Source organism: Conger conger, chromosome 10 (assembly GCF_963514075.1).
Source record: "Conger conger chromosome 10, fConCon1.1, whole genome shotgun sequence".
Classification (NCBI taxonomy): Eukaryota; Metazoa; Chordata; class Actinopteri; order Anguilliformes; family Congridae; genus Conger; species Conger conger.
This window is the reverse complement of record NC_083769.1, coordinates 31215199-31233028: the sequence shown is the minus strand read 5'-3', so window position 1 is coordinate 31233028 and position 17830 is coordinate 31215199. Positions and strand designations below refer to the sequence as shown.

Here is a 17830-nt window from a genome sequence, read left to right as displayed (position 1 = left end):
TAAAAACAACACTTCCATCACTTTCAAAATGGCTATTTTTTATTAAGGCTTAAAATATTCTAAAGGAAGAAGAAAAATAAAGTCAATAGGTTTAACCTTACAGGTAATATCCACTGACATTACTAAAGTGGTCTAATAACTAAATGTCTTTATAGATTCATGTTAATCTTATTTTAAATTTTAATTTAGGCCCTTTGTGTACCTAATTTTTAGAGACAGATAAGCAGCGGTTTCCTAATGCAGTCAACACCCTCTATTGATTAGCACGTGCATTTTCCTGTACTAGAGCAACAGGCATCATCACCACCATTTCATGCTTCTATACTCAAAATCAGCAGGATATCTCCCTCAAGGATAAAGGTAATAGCGCCACTTTCAGGAATACGCAGGTCAGAAAATATTTTTTACAACAAAACGAGAAAAAGGCAGACTTCAATAAAAATCTTAAACTGACACCACCCAATTGCAAGATTGTTCCACAAATCTTATATAAAAGTGTGTGGACATTGAATCAGAGCCACACAAGTAACGGTGGGCAGGAATGCTCTCCCATGACCAACAAGACATATTGGGGTCTTACTTACATGGTCAACCCGGATAAAATTAACATTTTCTCGAATCCTGCTGAGACATGCAGATGGTAGGGCCAGAATTTGGCATAAACATGAATCCATCCTGCATTGTGAAAATGGTTCAGGCTTGTAGTGTTGGTGCAATGGTGTGGGCAATGTTTTCTTGGCACACATGATTCAAATTGAGCATCGTTTAAATGCCACAGCCTACCCAAGTGTTGTTGCTGACCATATGGATCCCTTCCTGACCACAACCTACACATCTTCTGATGGCTACTTCCAGCAGGATAACACACCATGTCACAAAGCAAACATCATCTCAAGTTGGTACCACAAACATGACAATGAGCTCAGTGTACTCCAATGGCCTCCAGTCACCAGTTCGCAATCCAATAGAGCTACATGGGGAGAAAGGGAGTTTCGCAGCATGAATGTACAGCAGACAAATCTGCAGCAACTGCGAGATGCTATAATGTTAACATGGACCAGAATCTCTAAAGAATGTTTCCTGCACCTAGCTCAATCTGCCAAAAAGAAGTCAGGCTCTTTCGGGGGCAAAGACCCAGTCCTAAAAATACATATTGCTTGTTGCAGCAGAAATTGAGATTGGTCAGACCAGGCGATAATTTTCCGATCTTAAATGATCCAGTTTTGCTGATTACGTGCGCACTGTAGTCTAATCTTTCTGAGTGCAACCCAGCAGTCTGCTGCTGTAGCCAATCCACGTATAAGTTTGACGCATTGGGCCTTCAGAGACGGCCTTCTGCACACCACTGTAAGCTGTTATTTGAGCATTTGTGACCTTTCGGTTACCTTGAAGGAGATTGCCCATTCACCTCTGACCTCTCATTAAGAAGGGTTTTTTGCCGCAGAATTGGCGTTCACTGGATGTTTTTTGTTCATCTTCTCATCCCTCATCATTCTCTGTATACTCTATAGAGAATGTCAAAGTCTTGCCCATTCTCATTTGGTTGAACAACAGTTAAATCCTCATCATAGCTGCATGCTTTATATAATATGGAGTCGCAGCCACGCGATTCACTGTCAAGAGCAGCAGGCTATTTACGTCAATAAGCAGGTTTACCTAATAAAGTGGCCACATATCTCAATGGTGAATATAAAAAGGAAAACACTAAGAAATCACACACAAACCACTTTTCGTTCTCATTTTTCTTGCTTTTGACAATAAATTTGTAACATTAATATCAGGTTACACCATTGAGTCTTCTCCATAACTATATGCTCCTATGTCAAAGCGTAGCGTTAATGAGGACAAATGAAAGGTTTATAGCCAAACCATAATTTAACAGAAATGATTAAGTGACATGTAACTCAAGGGATAAAATATTAATGTGGTAATTACATCACATTCTAATAAGAAAGCATATTTGACTTAAAAGCAAGTGAATGCTACATTTCTTTAGACTGGATTAAACGCATGAAACTCCTGCCAGGAAATGCGAAACAGTTCAAGTGGGGGCGTGTCAAAATAAAAATTGCACAAAAATATTCCAAGCGAACATGTCCATCTTCCATCCTGCGAGCAGAGAATGGCTGCTCTTCTGAAGCAGGCAGCTGAGAGCCTCTTCCCCCTGATTATTACTGCTGACTTCAGAAAGACTACTCGGTTCAGTTCACATCATTATTTAACATGTTAAGGCTCCAGATAGGAAAAGAAAAACAGTACAAACAGTTTATGAATTAACTTCAATTGGTCACAACAGTAATGAGCCAAAAAAGCAGTTCTACAACAAAATTGATCATCATCCTGTCATAACATTGCATGTCCACACGGATCTTCAACCTGTGGTTCAATATACCCAATATATAACAACTGCACCCCCTAATGTGAAAAGAGGGTAACACATCCATTTATGATTGTAACTCAAAAGTTGAATTTCTGCTATTGAACCCTGATTCAAATAAAGTGGGAAGGAGGGGGGAAGGGGAGGTGACTGATTATGAAAACTGAAAATGGAAAGAATTTAAAATAATATTCGGCAGCTATATGATTATTGAACCAGCTTGTTATCCCTGCACAAAAAAAGGTACTTGGAGCGGAAAGCTTAAGTCTCCACGCTGGCTGAAATCACCAGGATTAAATAGAAAGAAAAAAAAAAAAAAAAAAAAGATTCTTTTTAATTTTTTCTTTTGTCTCTTAAATCAAAGTCCAAGTATAACCGTCCATCAATCCAATAATAGAGTCTTCTATTGTTTGCTTCGATTTTGGCGTTCCTGGAGGAGGGTGAGGACACAAAAAGTAGGGGGGAGATCAAAATGCATTCTTAAAGAAATAAATTACACTTGAAACAGGATTCTGAAGCTATCAGGGATATTGGTACAATTATGCAATCTTAATCAGTGTCACATTAAAAAACACAAAAATCTAACATTACCACATGAAAACATGTCAGTGTGTTTGTGATAAAATCTCCCACTACATGTAGATTTCCCTGTTACTGGTGAAATAAGACATACAAGTTAATTCTCACATCATGTTCACACCTAGCAACTGAGATGGTTAATAGCCTGATACTTTACCTGATCCAGTCTTGACCGGTTCTGGATGGGAGCCGGATCAAAATTCTACCAAAATAGAAAAGGTGCAAAGAAATTCAGTCACGCCACAGCCACTGAAAGATGACATGACCACATTCAGAATAAAATAAAATGCAAGTAAAATTCCACTCAATATGATACATTTGGGCATAAAATTGTGACATTGTGCTAAACTTTCAAATGATGTTCTTAAAAACCTGCTACAAGTCCAAATATTCAATTTAAAAAATATATATAAATACATTCACAACAAAAGCAAAGCACATGTATGGGGAGAAATTAATACCAACTGAAACTGAATTTGAATTGCATAACTTGCATGTTTATTGCAAGTTTAGCTTTGAACTTGTAGCTTAAAAGCGCAAGTCTTACTGTGGCAAGCTTCACAGAAGTTTACGTGGCCTACCTGTTAGTTCAGCCTCTGGATGCTCATGGTTAAAATTGATGGTGCCAAGCTCCCTTAAATGCTCCAAGTGCCACCGCAATACCAAAGGATAATACAAACAATATTGGTGCCTCTTAAGGTGATGAACGTTGTTTGACTGAATGTGTGCTCATTTTACAAAATAGCCAGAAATGTGTTACAGAAAACTGAAATTGAATTTCAAGAATTATATTTGAAAGTGTAATGAACTAGAATTTTGAACCTCTAATTTTTCAAATTATCAAAAGTGAAGATTGAATTACATGAAAACGAATTTCTATTTTACAGTCAATTTCAAATATCGAAAAAAGAATGGGAGTTTACAATTCAAAATTAAATTTAAAAAAAAAAGAAAAAAAGAAATCAGTTTAAACATTACAAAATCAACTGTAAAACAAATTCAATTTAAGGAATTCAAATTCAATTTCTGCTGGCTCTAATTTCTGCCCATACTCAGGTACCAAACAAGACTAAAGGAAATTTATTTTTCATTATGGAAATGGTATAAAGCTTCATCATCACTCATGGATGGTTCATCAGTGATTTAGCAAAATGAATCATCAGTTCATGTATTGCATTTTCATCAGTTCAAAATACAATATGGAGGCTGGTCAACACAATATGCAATTAACATAAAAGATAAGATCTCAAAGAAAGCTCTCTCTAATGTGGTGAAGTTATGTTCGATTCAGTCAGTCAAGCAATATTGACACCATTTCAACTATATTGGCAATTTTATTTGCTCTGATTGTGCCTGCCAAAAAGATTAAACAAGGTAGTTTCTCAGAGATCTTGCAGGCTACATTTCACACAAATTGGTCAAATGGTTTATTAAAAGATGATTATTGAAGGGTTCAAGGGTTCATAGAAAATTGGTTCAAGAATAGTGTAAAACATATTTTTTGAGATTAGCACGTTGAGATACAGGTATAGCTGAAAATTGAACACCATGCAACCCAACAGCACACAGGCTGATTTGCATCCTATGCACAATACTTTAATTTGTTTGTGGTGATCATATGGTTTCAAAGATCACCATTAACAACAGATCTAAAAGTCTGATACTTGTACAGAATTTGTGGGCACAAGTCATGATTTTCAATAAACAGTGTGATATCAGTAAAATAATGTTTAATGACAAGCAAAATGTGAATGTTGAAGAAAACGGATGAAGGATTACTCTATCACAAAAAGCTCTATAACCAACCCTTGCAAATTGAACTAAATTTCATATGTGGCTCCAGAGAAAGCTAGCTAACATTTCAGTTGAGTAACACAGCTGTTGTTAACTGGTCACCATTGTGATGGTGTTCAAATCCAAAGCATTATGCAATGGTTTTTATCATAACATTGGTGATCACTACTTGTGTCTTGTTTTTGCTAACAGGTTGTGTAGAAAACAACAGAAGTAACTGAGACAAGCCTGCACACAGCTAACGTTTGTAACAAGCTAGTGTATGGTATTATGTGGACATTTCATTTAGGAAAAAAGCTAACACTTTGTCGTGTTTTCGGGACAGGATGATAGAAGTTATTCAGATGGATGCAATATTGAAGCTAATCATTGCTGGAACAGCTACCTAGCCAAATAATTTTGCCTGAAACCTTGACATGCAAGTGTACATGCTCCAATTGGAGAATGGGCAAAACACCCCCTTTAATCATGGTGTCCTAACTGGGTATCTGCAAACTGCAACTTAATTTCAATACTTTATTTCACAGAAATGTATATCTTTAAACAATGGCCAACTTGGCTCATTCCATTTCAGATTCATGTTCCTGCGGATGGATGATGTGGGCAGTTCAGATCTTCTCCGATGTCTAAAAGACACTACCAAGGAAGGAAAGGCCAAACGCAAGACACATTGCACACTTTTAAAACAGAAAGCAACATGGCCTTAAATAAAATAAAGTGTTATGTTTATATCAGATCATGCATCAGACCTAAAGACCAAAACACCCATCACCCATAATGAGCCAGGCGAAACCAGTGTAATATGTGAGTTTATGGAGATACTGTATAGTGAATTATGGGCCAAGGTCTAAAATAAATGCAGTCAGATGTAAAGGCAAAAGAAGTAATTCCATCTAGGGAGAGTGCCATTTAGATACATGACAGTAAAATACAATAAAAAGCAAAGCTGAATGTGATCACCTTCATACTTATTGCTGTTAGGTCAGAGCTAGCAAGTGAGTCGCACAGAAGTCTTGTAAGCAAAATAAATATATGCCACCCCATCACCCACTCTCCCCCCCCCCCTTGAAAAACACTCAACCGTCACAATAAAGAAGGCAGGCAATTACAAAAGAAAATATGTTCATTCAAGGACTTCAGAAACGGGTTATTCATTAGAGCAAAGCCCAGAAAGAACTGGAGGCTGGTGGTGGCGGGGTGGGTGGGGACAGGTGCGTGGAGTTACCTTTCGGACCACCTCCTCCTCTTCCTGCCGCTTCTCATAATGAGAAAAGTCATCAAAGATGGAGGTGGTGTGCTTGTAAGTGGCGATGATTTTGAGCACTTGCTTGGCCTTCTCCAGGGGCACCTCCTGCGTGTCGCGTGAGTTGGTGACGGGCTTGTTGTCATTGTTCTCCAGGCGGATGTGCCTCAGCTGGCTGTTGGGCACGTCCTTGACGAAGAGCCAGTTGACGTCGAACTTGCCCTTCCACTTGTCCTGCGACCAGACGCCGGCGCTGGTGCCGTAGTCCACGGGCGAGCGCATCTCGGCCACGCCGCAGAAGTGTCCGCTGCCGTTGACGCTGAACAGCAGGTACACCGGGCCCTTGGTCGCCATGGCGCGGAAGGCCCCGTCCAGGCGCTTGTTGCCGTGCTCAGTGCTGCACCAGATGGAGTACTTGATGGAGCGGTGGATGTCGTCCTCCGAGTAGCTCTTGATGATGAACACCCGGCCGTTCTTCACGTTCCAGTCAAAGTCCTTCGGGTTGTAACTGTGAGCGGCCCTCAGCTTCTCCAGGACGGGGTGAGAGTCCGCGCCGGGGCCCAGACCCCCCGAGCCGGGGGGCCCCCCTACGCCGCCGCCACAAGAAGAGGGGCCAGTGTCGATGCAGCCCTGGCCGTAGCCCAGGTTTCGGTTGCGGGGGGCCACCCAGCGGGTCTGCAGGGGAGGGGGCTGGGCGTGGTTCTGATAGGGCTGTGGAGGCAGCTGCTGGTGCGGGGGCGGCTGCATGGCCACCTGCTGGAGCAGCGACTGTGAGGCCTGCAGGGGCGGCTGGGGCAGCGAGTGGGGCAGCTGCAGGTGTGACTGGGGCACTTTGGTCATGGGCCCCTTGTTGTCCCAGGTGCCAATGTCCATGTTGTGTTTGATGGGGGGCGGGGGCAAGGCTCCCCCAGGGAGGGGCATCCCTGGCTTCACCTTGGCCTTGAGCTGCGGCTTGGCGGGCTTGCTGGCGATGGCCGCCCAGGAGGTGGGCTTGGGAGGGGGCATGCCGATGGCTGTCCCCCCGTTACCCGCCACCGCCCCGCCGATAACGGAGCCCACCGCCTTCACCCCGGAGCCTGCCACGTCGCCCCCGATCTTCAGTCCCACCATGCCCTGCTCAATGCTGTTCATGCCTGGCGCTTTGTTTAAAGTGTCGTTGTGAAAGCCTGTTTGCCCATCCACCAGGGTGCCCCCTAGGGAGCTGGGGGGGTAGCTGTAGCTGCCCCCGTAGGCTGAGCTCGGAGTCTGCTGTCCCTGAGAGCCGCTGGTGCCCCAGGCCGAGAAGGCCGGATTCTCCGGGAAAAAGTTAAACCTGTGAGGGTAGATGTTGCTCCCCAGTCCCCCCGGCTGTCCGAAAACCGTGTCGTGCATAAAATGGTGGTCTCCATTGCTCAAGGGTGCATAGGGGGTCAGGTAAGGGATAGGAGGGTCTCCGCCAGTCGACCAGGGGGCTTCGCTGAGAGGGTAGGGGAACCCGATGGAAGGGTAGTAGCTGGACATGTACGGGTCTGTCATGGACTGATAGCTGTTGTTCTGCGGAGTGAAACATTATCAGGTTAAGCACAATTCATTTATTTGCAAATTCACTTCTGCAAAATGGGATTTTCCTGATCTTACTGGTCTAACATGGTGCAGTGCAGACTGCGCTGATTGAAAAGCATTTTTTAAACCCTCAAGCCAGAATGTCCCTAGCACCATACCATTCTCTGCTCACACAGAATGGGACCATAAACACAACAGCAAGGCTCTAATAGGTTATAAACATCCGCATATGCCTACTCCGAAAACGTATTCAACTTCACAGGAGATTTATCTCCCTGTTCTGCAATACGGTGGGAGCAGTCACTCCACAAGAAATATCCACTGCATCCTCGCCCTTTTTCTTAAGCAGTGAGCCATGGACAGACATACTGGAGAAAAGGGCTATGCATGGGTGCCTGTGAAAGACAGCATCGGTCATAGGACAATAACTCTGCAGGGAGGGGCCCCCAGTGCAGTGAAGCCTCAGCACAATGCAGACACGCTGGACAGAAACAAACACTGGCACACGCAACACACCACCCATCCAACCGACAACAAAGAAACGAGCGCAGAAATGAGCTTATTCCTCATCACAACACACACGACAGACACACAGTACCTACAATAAACACCTAACAGTCGAACAGAAAACACCCAAATAAATAACAAAACATGCTTTGAGTGGTCAAAATTCTGGGCCCAACTCATCTCGGCCTGAATTCTATATATATATACATTTTTCTTTAAATGCAGATGGACCCGAATAATTCAATAACAAAGACCCATTTACGGCTATTCCGAACACTTAATGGCAAGCTATGGATGCATACTGATGCACAGAAATATTGCTTATGTCATACAGCAATGGCCTTTTCATGAGTTCCAAGCTATTGGAACCATCTGTGAAATTTGATGCTGCACTTTTGTCCACAGTAAATGTATTGAATTTCCCATTCATGCTCAGTGATCAAAAGTGCAGTCCCCTATCTATGACCTCTGTTCTATTGACAGTAAAGATCAAGATTCTGTGTTCTCAACTCAAATCTGTCATTCTCAGATGAGCCGTTAGCATCAGCTTTATGGCAGACTGTCAATGGACTCTGTCACCATGGTCAGCAGACCTGTCACACTTTTACCCTAATGAGCACAACTTTGAATGAAACTGATCAGTGTTGTGCAGTAGTTTACAAAGTCACAGGGGTGATAAACACATTTATATCTAACCATGCATTCGGTTAAGACAAATAAATCACCAATATACACAACCAATATCATCAATAACCACTATTTTCACAATCCACGATATGCAATGATTCCTGTAAACGATAAATTGACAAAATCAATTCCCTTTAGATGTACAGGGAACCATTAGTGCTACCGACAGACTGTCTTCACACCTGACTCCCAGGTAAAGGGAGGATGGAAAACCAGCAGTTATTGGCCATTGAGGACCGTGATTTGAGTAACAGGGACCTATAGGCATCTGTTCAACTACAAAATGCCAATGGGCTAGGCTATTTGCCGTAGCGAGTGAATATTTGCAAACAAACTACAACAGAGCCCAGACAGCAGCAGATCACCCAGTTAAATGGAGAAATCTGAGTGGTAAAAAGGGCAGCTTGCCCTCCTCACAAAACTATTTCCAAGTATTTTCAAAAGGAGTCGTAATACATACCATGCATCAAATTGGTTCCTCAATGAAAAATAAATTAGGTTCTCCTGGGGAAGCTAGTTCCCCACAACAACAATATTTTCCAATTAAACCAATTCCAGCTGCATCACCACCTTGATTGATGATCACACTTAGTCTATAACTGGCCCACTCTCTGCAGTTTAAATTCTAGTCCAAGGAGAGAAGAGATACAAAGGAAAATGGAACAAAAAAAGTGCCCATCTGTAACCAATACCCATGAGTCGAGGGGTTCAGACTGCACAGTCAATGTTTACACCCTTAGAAATGCACTGCTGCCTTGAATGACAATCTTTCCTGAGAAAACCATCCCAGGGGCTGCAGTAGCAAACTGTGATTTCTCTGAGAACTTGGCAAGTCTCTTCCCGTTAGCTTTCTAAAAATCTGGGCCGATATAACACCTGTATTCTGTATTCTGCATCTCACATCCCCTGAAATCCTTTACGGTCTATTCTTCTCATATTCTGATGAACAGTGCTCGGTTGCAGTGACATTTACCCTTTTTATACTTCTCTCAAGTAAATTAGTTATAGGTTTAAGTGCAAGTAATTAATAAACTTGGACAAAAGGGTTGAACATTTGAAAATGGTATACTGTTTGCGAGTTGGTTTTTCCAAAACTGTGAATAAATATAAAAAGCATGTTAAAGCATGTTAATGGAAGTACAGCTTATTCTTTAGAAAATAAAGGGTGAAACTACAACAGACCATGCTCAGACCTAGTGCACTCAAATCAGCTGCTCATATTCTCAATACATATGTTATTCTCAGACAAGGCAGTGGTCATAGACATAACAAGAATGAATGCTGCATATTCTATACAGGACATATTCTACACTGCCTACATAAATGGTGCAGCATGTGAACCTTATTTGGGCAGGTGAAGGAACTTCCAGAGCCAAGGTGAGGAGTCTGGATAAACCAGACAGTTCCACTACAAGATTGGGCAAAAGCAGAGGACACCCTCTGCACTGAAGATCCATACAATGTTGAGATGTTGGAATGTTGTCTACGTTGGCATGTAGACATAACAGTCAGACAATTCTAGTGGTAGGCTTTGTGGAAACACTATCATATTTAAGTTCAATGGTTTTCTGCCATTATTGAACCAGCTTGGCACAGTGGTAAGACCATGCATTCTAGTAATGTAAATTAATGGCTGCAGGAACCTTTCCAATATGAACTGTCACTTTTAGGCTTATGTGGCACCTAGGCTGTTTTATGAGCAAATTAATATGTTGGCATTCACTGTATTTCTTAAGCTAGTGTGCCAAGTAACCAAAGAAAGCATGTAAAAAATGTGTACATGCATTTTCCAGGTTCTTTCATTCTAGATTCTGCTGTTCTTTTCAACGTTTCCTATATTGTTCCTACAGCTATTAATTACAACTTGGCTGCAAAATTAATTATTCATAAGGGATACAGATTTATTTGATATAATGTTAATTAAAGAGGAGCTGTGCAAGGTTTAGGGGGTTCTTTCAAAATATGAATCAAGCCTCTGAGTTAGAAATAATTCCCCTCTAGGTTAGCTACACCAATGACCCAACAGGTCCCTTGCATGCTTTGAGAGATCAGATTATGTCAGAAGCCATTTTCTGAAGAACCAACAAGATACAGTATGTTCTGCTGAAACATTTTGTCTAATAGGCAATATACCACTTCCCTGGTTAAGAACAGAATGGTCTGGTCTACAAAGCAAGTGAGCTCAATTTCATATCAGGTACACACCTAGCAATAAATTCCCAATGAGGTTGGTTCATACAGTGATTTGGTATGGAACATCTCACTCTTAAATGTCAGGCACACAACCATCTAATTAAATGTGTGTAAAGATGGATAGCTGCATTTTCTCCAGTACTGTCATTGGCTGTACTGGAGGTTAAAGTACCCATGAAGAATTGTCATTGGTGGGCAGCTGAAGCACCCAATAATAATCTCCACCCAATCTCATCTCCCTCATGAAAGCCGACCCATGTTTACTGTCCAGTTCTCTCAGCAGATGAACATTTAAGTCCCGGTGGCCTTTTCTGATTCCATGGGTGTTATGTAAACCGTAGATATTGTTGGGGCTAACAGGATGAGACTTTTGCAATCTCTCACATGCATGCTGATGAGGTCTTTAGATACATACTCACCTGATTAGACTGGCCAGTGAGGTATGGTTCAAAATCATTGTCATGAACAGTTTCCTTCTGATGGAGAGAACCATTTTGCACTGCAAGTATAAACAAGGAATGACTTTGTGATGACTTTATAAACATATAACTATTAAAAAAAACATACAAAGGACACAATTTAAACTAAATAAAGCATAGTCACAGGAAAATAATAGGTATTATCAGTCAACTCATAACAATATATACGATGAGTAATGTGAATGCTAGGATGCATCCTTCCCGAGTGCAGGACCATGGATATGTATGATTTCACTGTTGGTAATGACTCCTGACAATTAGCTCATCATGCTGGTATGGTTGTTGTCCTATGCCAAAAGGTAACGATTGCACATCATAAATAAGAACATGCCCTCAAGTGCTCGTGGCAGATGGCTAATGTCCCTATCAGGCCAGTTTAACATTAACCTGGAAATGCATCAGCCATAGCATGACCCATGTGCCAGTTTTCACCATGAATCAAGGCCATGTGTTTGTCCGTCTGCTTACCAGCCCACCCAGCCTGTGGCTCGGATACACCTTCACTTGTTAGTAACATCAGACCACACCCAATTATTTGTGATCATTCCTATAATGAAGAGCATGTATAGCCAAGCCAATTATTTAACTAGTGACTGTAAAATGGCAACATGGCTCCCATTCACAATGCATAACTTGAATATAACATACATATTGCTTGAATTACCATTTTTCCAGACTGGTAAACAACAACAACAAAAAAGCAAACGTGTCATTTTGCCAATTTACAGTGCAATGTATAATTTGTGATATCTTATAGCCAAGCATATATTCTACGTAATATCCCATCAGGCAAACGTCATCAGAAAATAGTATGTATTTTTGGTAGCAATTATAAAATAATCAATTCATCACGACGAATGGCAATTACAAGTTCGTGGTCTCTAAAAGCACGCAACCCCGACGACGTTATATCGGTATAACCTTACACATGCTGAGTAAGTAAGTTACAATTCCAAGTCTACCAGGTATGCGCAATATCATTGCTATAAATAGTGCGGTCAGCACGCGCTAGCTAGTTAACCAAACATTACCAATGTGGTCCAGCTCGGCAACGTTACATACAACTGTATTACAGGAAGTGAGAGCATATCAGGTGATCAAATTGGAAAGACATTATATTCAGCTAGTTAGCTAACGTTAAAGAAACAAAAATATTAAGTCCAGCAGTTAAGGTTATACAAGTTAACCATCTTTGGACGATTACGTTCACCCGAGATTGAAACCTTACAAAGTAGGCCTTGTTGTGTTAGTGTTGTCAAGTTGTAAGAGCAAACTGAGGAAATCATCGTAGCCAACTAACGTTAGCTACGATTCACAAGCAAACTAGCCACGATGATTCAGAACCCGTACCAAGCTGTTCAGCTGCAAACAATAAACGTTAGCTTGCTGGTAGTTTAGCTATTGTACTCATGTTCTCCACTTAATATAGCCCTCGAGAATATTTAAAAGCTGAGTTAACTAAGTTATGCTAGCTAGCTAACTCCATGAACTTAGTGGCCGCTAACTCGGTCACAATGGTAACGTTAACTAAATTACTGCGAGAGGATTGTGCAATCTTTCTGTGTTTTCTTACCTTTGGAGGCTTGTCCCTTTGATCTCTGGGTTTCCATTCAGATGGATACCATGAAAGAAAGATAGAAAAAATTTGCTAACGTTAGGCAATCATAAAGACGGAAGGCTAACTTTATTCTGATTTTAGGTTTCAAGGCAGCTAACGCTAGCGACCAGTTATTTACCTAGGTGGGCTAACTAGATGCTACTGGCTACTAGTGATACTTTACAAATGCTTCTCATGGAAATCTTTGATAGAAAAGACCATCTTGAAAAAAGTATTTTTGTCCCCTTTGAAAAAAGAGGCTAGCTTGTCAGTCATCTATTTTTCAGCTAACAGTTATCCATTAGCTTGTGAATGGAAATTCAAGAGGCCAACGTTAGCTGGCTATCTCTCGAACAGATGAGTTAGCTTGTTAGCTGCATGGCAAGGTAGCCAGCCGTCTCTCTACCTAATGTTAGCCAACTGCAACATTGCCCTTAACAGGTCCCACGGTAGCTAGCAGAGTGGACGTTATTGAATACCTTATCTATCTCGCACTTAAATGCAGTCTGAAAGCTAGCAACACTTGCTAGTTAGCTCTATACATCTTCAATCGATGACGATCATGCATAAGACAAGACTTTGATGCAAATTCCGTTCATTCTAATATAGCAAGCTAGCTAGCTAAAGGCCTTAAAAAGAAGATATTGCTAGCTAACTTTGCTAGTCACCGGCACATCCCGTCCTGCCTACCTGAGGGTCAATGCTTGTGGCAGACATAATTCATTAAGCAAGCCCCTGGATTGGAGTGGAGCCTTAGTCAATGTCTTTCCAAGCCCCGTGTTTCGCTCTCTACTCAGTCAGTAGCTAGTGTTTTTTTCCACAGCACGTATCCCCAACACAAGTTCCACTATTTAATTCTTCCTCCAGTCCGCACGGATTAACAAAGTCCAGTTTGGAAGAGACTGCAATGATGGCGTTTTCAGATTCCCACAGTTTATTGATTTTCCAATGTTATACAATCTCTTTCCACAGTTGATTTCGCTTGCTGTTTTCTTTTTTCTTTTCTTTCTTTCTTTCTTTTTTTTTACTCCAACAACCTCCTCAGTTATTGTGCAGCCCAGTCCACTTCCCCCCAATGGAAGTTCCATCCGGGGTCTGAGCGAGTGGCGTGACGTCAGTCTCACCGGGTTTTTTAAAAGATGGCCATACAGCGAGCACATACTGTGGAATCTCAATGCATGGACTGCGTATTATAACTGAGACAATACAGTCTCATGACTTATTTTCCTGTTGAAATTCAGGAGACACACATATTGTTGTAGCTACTGCATGTCTGGCAGCATCACAGTTGTTTGAGGCTCATTTCATACCATGGACCCTTGATGACTTAAAACCTTTTAGCCAACAAATGTGTTCTATACTGTATCGGCATAATTTACAGCTGAGTCTATTCCTATCCCCCAATTCCAATAAAGATCCATTTCAATGCAGATAGTTTTAGTATCACTTGGAGGAAAACCTGAAAATAAGTTTCTGATGATATTGATAAGTCACAGACATCAGGAAGTCATGGCATGCAAAGGATATGCAACCATGTACAAAACATAGCTCTTTTATTTGACATTATGTTTCAAACATTGAAATGGGGTACTACATATAAAAAGTGATGTGATTACTACATGAAAACTAAATGTATAAAAAATGCCCTTTGCGAAAAGCTCTGTGTCTGCGCTTTCACCACGTGTGAATTGTTTGATTACAAACAGAGAAAATAAAATATGAAATCAGAAAAAAAGACAAGGTGATTCCAAACTTTTGAATGGTAGTATATGCATTAATTCTGGGGCACCCTTGATAAAAAAGAAGAAGAAATGCTGTATTTAGTAAACAACACATAATAATCTATATATCTTCAAACATATAGTAAAACTGTATACTTCTTTTCAATAATTTATTCTCAATGTTTTTTATTAAGTGATTATTATTATTTTTTTTAAACCATAGGTGCCCAAATTATTGGCACCCCTGGTTTAATACTTTGTGCAAACACCCCTGTCAAAGATAACGTGGAAAAAAGGCTGCATATAATAAGCAACATGAATAATGTTCAATAATGTTTCAATGTTTTTTATTTAGTAATGTCATTAAAAAAAAAAAAAAACCACAGGTGCGAAAATGATTGGAACCCATAATAATTATTGTAGATAAAATCAAACAAAGCTAAATTGGCAATACAACTTTAATTGAGTTATTCTCAGTTTAAAGGAACTATATTATGTTATTCCATCACTTCCTGTTTCACTAGAGTATAAAAAAATAGGTAACAAGAATGCGAAATCCCTTTGTCAACCATCAGCATAACCAATAGCAAGAACTGTCAACTTAGAAGACACAAATGGAAATTGATGATCATGTCAGATAACACATATAAAACAATAAATAGTTAAACATACCACTGTAAGGGCAATAATAAAAAGGTGTAAAACATGGTTGCAAACTTGCCAGGAAGAGGATGCAAATGCATATTATCCCAAAGACAGTAAGGAAGATGGTGATGATGATGGCCATAATTAACCCAAGTATCGCAGTCTAAGAATTTCAGAGATTGGTTGTGTCTTGGGGTCACCAAATCTAAAAAAAATAAACATAAAATTGCACCTCCATACCAGCACACTCTTTGGTAGGGTGGCACAAAGACAGTCCTTCGTGAGCACAATAAATAAAACCAAGCAGCTTGAGTCTACCTCATTGGAATTATGACTTGAGGAGAATGCTATGATCAGTAACATTTTGCGCATACACACCATCGACATGTTTGGTGGCAAAATGGAATGCGTACAAGGAAGAGCATCTCGTACTTACAGTCAAATACAGTGGTGGGTCATTGATGTTTTGGAGATGTTTTGCTGCCAGTGGTCCAGAGCCACAATTTAAGATCAATGGCACAATTCATCCAACAAAATCTTGGCAGAAAATCTGGTTGCCTCTGCTAGGAAGCTGAGTCTTGGTCATAGGTAGATTGTCCAGCAGGACAATGTCTCCAAGCATAAATCAAAATCCACACAGACAGATCCGCCATTAGACCCCTCCAACTCATCCAGAATGCAGCAGCTCATCTGGTCTTCAACCTTCCCAAATACTGACACGTCACCCCCCTGCTTACTTCCCTCCACTGGCTGCCTGTCATGGCTCGCATCAAATTCAAAACATTGGTGCTAGCCTTCCAAGCAGTTAAAGGGTCTTCCCCAGCTTATCTACAAAAAATCATCAGACCCTACACCCCTGCCAGACCTCTTCGTTCAGCCTCCACAGGCCGCTTGGCACCTCCCCCTCTCCGAACCTCCACATCACGCTCACGACTACTGTCTGTTCTGGCTCCACGGTGGTGGAACGAACTCCCCGTTGAAGTCAGAACTGTAGAATCTCTCCCCACCTTCAAGCGCAAGCTGAAGACACACCTCTTCAAACAGCACCTCTCCCCATCCCTCCCTACCTCCCTGTGAACCTTAATTGTTGTCTCTGTGACTTGCTTTGTGTATCGGTATTTTTAGTTGGCTAGGTAAGCAGTGTTTGGATAATTAACTTTGGTCACTTTTGCTCTGTTTGTTTGTTTCTTTGTTAAAAAGAAAATAATAATAATTGGCCCTCGTCCTTATCTTTGTTGTACTTTGTTGTAGCAGTTGAAATTGTACTTCCCTCTAGGGTCTTTCAGCGCACTTATCCCTGGTTATGGGTATGCACTTTGTTGTACGTCGCTCTGGATAAGAGCGTCTGCCAAATGCCAATAATGTAATATGGTTAAGTAAAAACAACAACCATATTCTTCAATGGTCATCTCAGTCTCCAGACTTAAATCCCATGAAAAACCTGTGGTCTGAACTGAAGAGGGGGGTATCCAAATAATATTAATGATTCTGAAAAGTTGCAGGAATGGAGGAGGATTCTGCATGGTGGAATGGTCCCTCCAGTTTCTCTAGTATTCTTTAACCTTATCACACATTATAGGAAAAGACTCATGGCTGTCATCTGTGTCATCTCTTATTTCACCGACATTGTCGTCTTGAATTAAATAGGACGGTGGATTGTCACGTCACGTATCAATAGACAACGTTTTGGATTGCATACTCTTACTTTTTCTGTTTAAAAATTTGATCGCATCCTTTGCTATGTCCACTGATTGACGATTAAGGTCTTTTGGAAGAATCTTTCAGACGTATAGCTTATAGCTGGGAGCTATTCGTACTGATTCTGACAGACCCTATCCAAAATGTCTTATTTCATAGATGGCTTGCTGAAACACAGAGGACGTGTGATTAATTTCTGTGTACTTCGGGTTTAGTTCAAATGGGGAAATGGTTATAATGCAGCACACTCCATAGCTATCACATTGTTTGAATTCCATTATGCAACCTGTTCCAAAACAAAATAACCTTTGCATATGATATGAACTTCCAACAGCTTCAGGCTCCGGACGCTTTCCAATAGGGAACAGCATCTCCGCTAGGTGGCACTATAACAAAATAATCTAAGCCATAGTGAAACTTCAATATCCATATGTCCACATGGATCAATATAATTCCAAGGAGTGAATATTGAGTGTTGTCATAGAGATGGTGTCATGAATATCACTGTCCGTATTTTGGACAGAACTATATATATATATATATATATATATATATATATATATATATATATATATATATATATATAAAGAATAACGGCGATGATGTAAGTGGTTATTGCAATAGCTACATGCACAGTGCATAAGTTCACATTGCTCTTTTTCACCTATAGTGTGGGGATTTACTCAATCCTGTTCATTGTGGTAGTTCAATCTAGATAATCTTTGTAAAGTAAACCATTCTTGCCTTATGATAACGTCCTTCGTATAC

At 40.8% G+C, this 17830-nt stretch overlaps 1 protein-coding gene across 5 annotated transcripts; it reads right to left on the bottom strand.

The window, feature by feature from the left end:
• Window positions 1-1727: 1727 nt before the first annotated feature.
• LOC133138564 (YTH domain-containing family protein 1-like) lies at window positions 1728-14076 on the bottom strand. Of its 5 annotated transcripts, XM_061257436.1 has the most exons (6): window positions 13689-14076; window positions 12975-12999; window positions 11342-11421; window positions 5976-7526; window positions 3114-3158; window positions 1728-2807 (listed from the first exon to the last, which is right to left on the bottom strand). In XM_061257436.1, the coding sequence occupies exons 1-6, from the start codon at window positions 13713-13715 to the stop codon at window positions 2781-2783; spliced, it is 1755 nt and encodes a 584-aa protein (XP_061113420.1). In that variant the 5' UTR covers window positions 13716-14076; the 3' UTR covers window positions 1728-2780. The 5 variants fall into 5 exon arrangements, with proteins under 5 accessions (XP_061113420.1, XP_061113419.1, XP_061113418.1 ...); XM_061257435.1 differs by lacking the exons at window positions 12975-12999; window positions 13689-14076 and adding an exon at window positions 12630-12718; XM_061257434.1 differs by lacking the exons at window positions 1728-2807; window positions 3114-3158 and having other exon boundaries at window positions 4271-7526.
• Window positions 14077-17830: the final 3754 nt, after the last annotated feature.

Coding starts and splice junctions, on each gene's coding strand:
- LOC133138564 (XM_061257432.1), bottom strand. CDS start 12,687: ATGATTTCCTCAGTTTGCTCTTACAACTTGACAACACTAACACAACAA. Junction 11,422..12,629: donor AACACAACAAGGCCTACTTT/GTAAGGTTTCAA, acceptor TTATACTTGCAG/TGCAAAATGGTTCTCTCCAT. Junction 7,527..11,341: donor TCACTGGCCAGTCTAATCAG/GTGAGTATGTAT, acceptor TTCACTCCGCAG/AACAACAGCTATCAGTCCAT.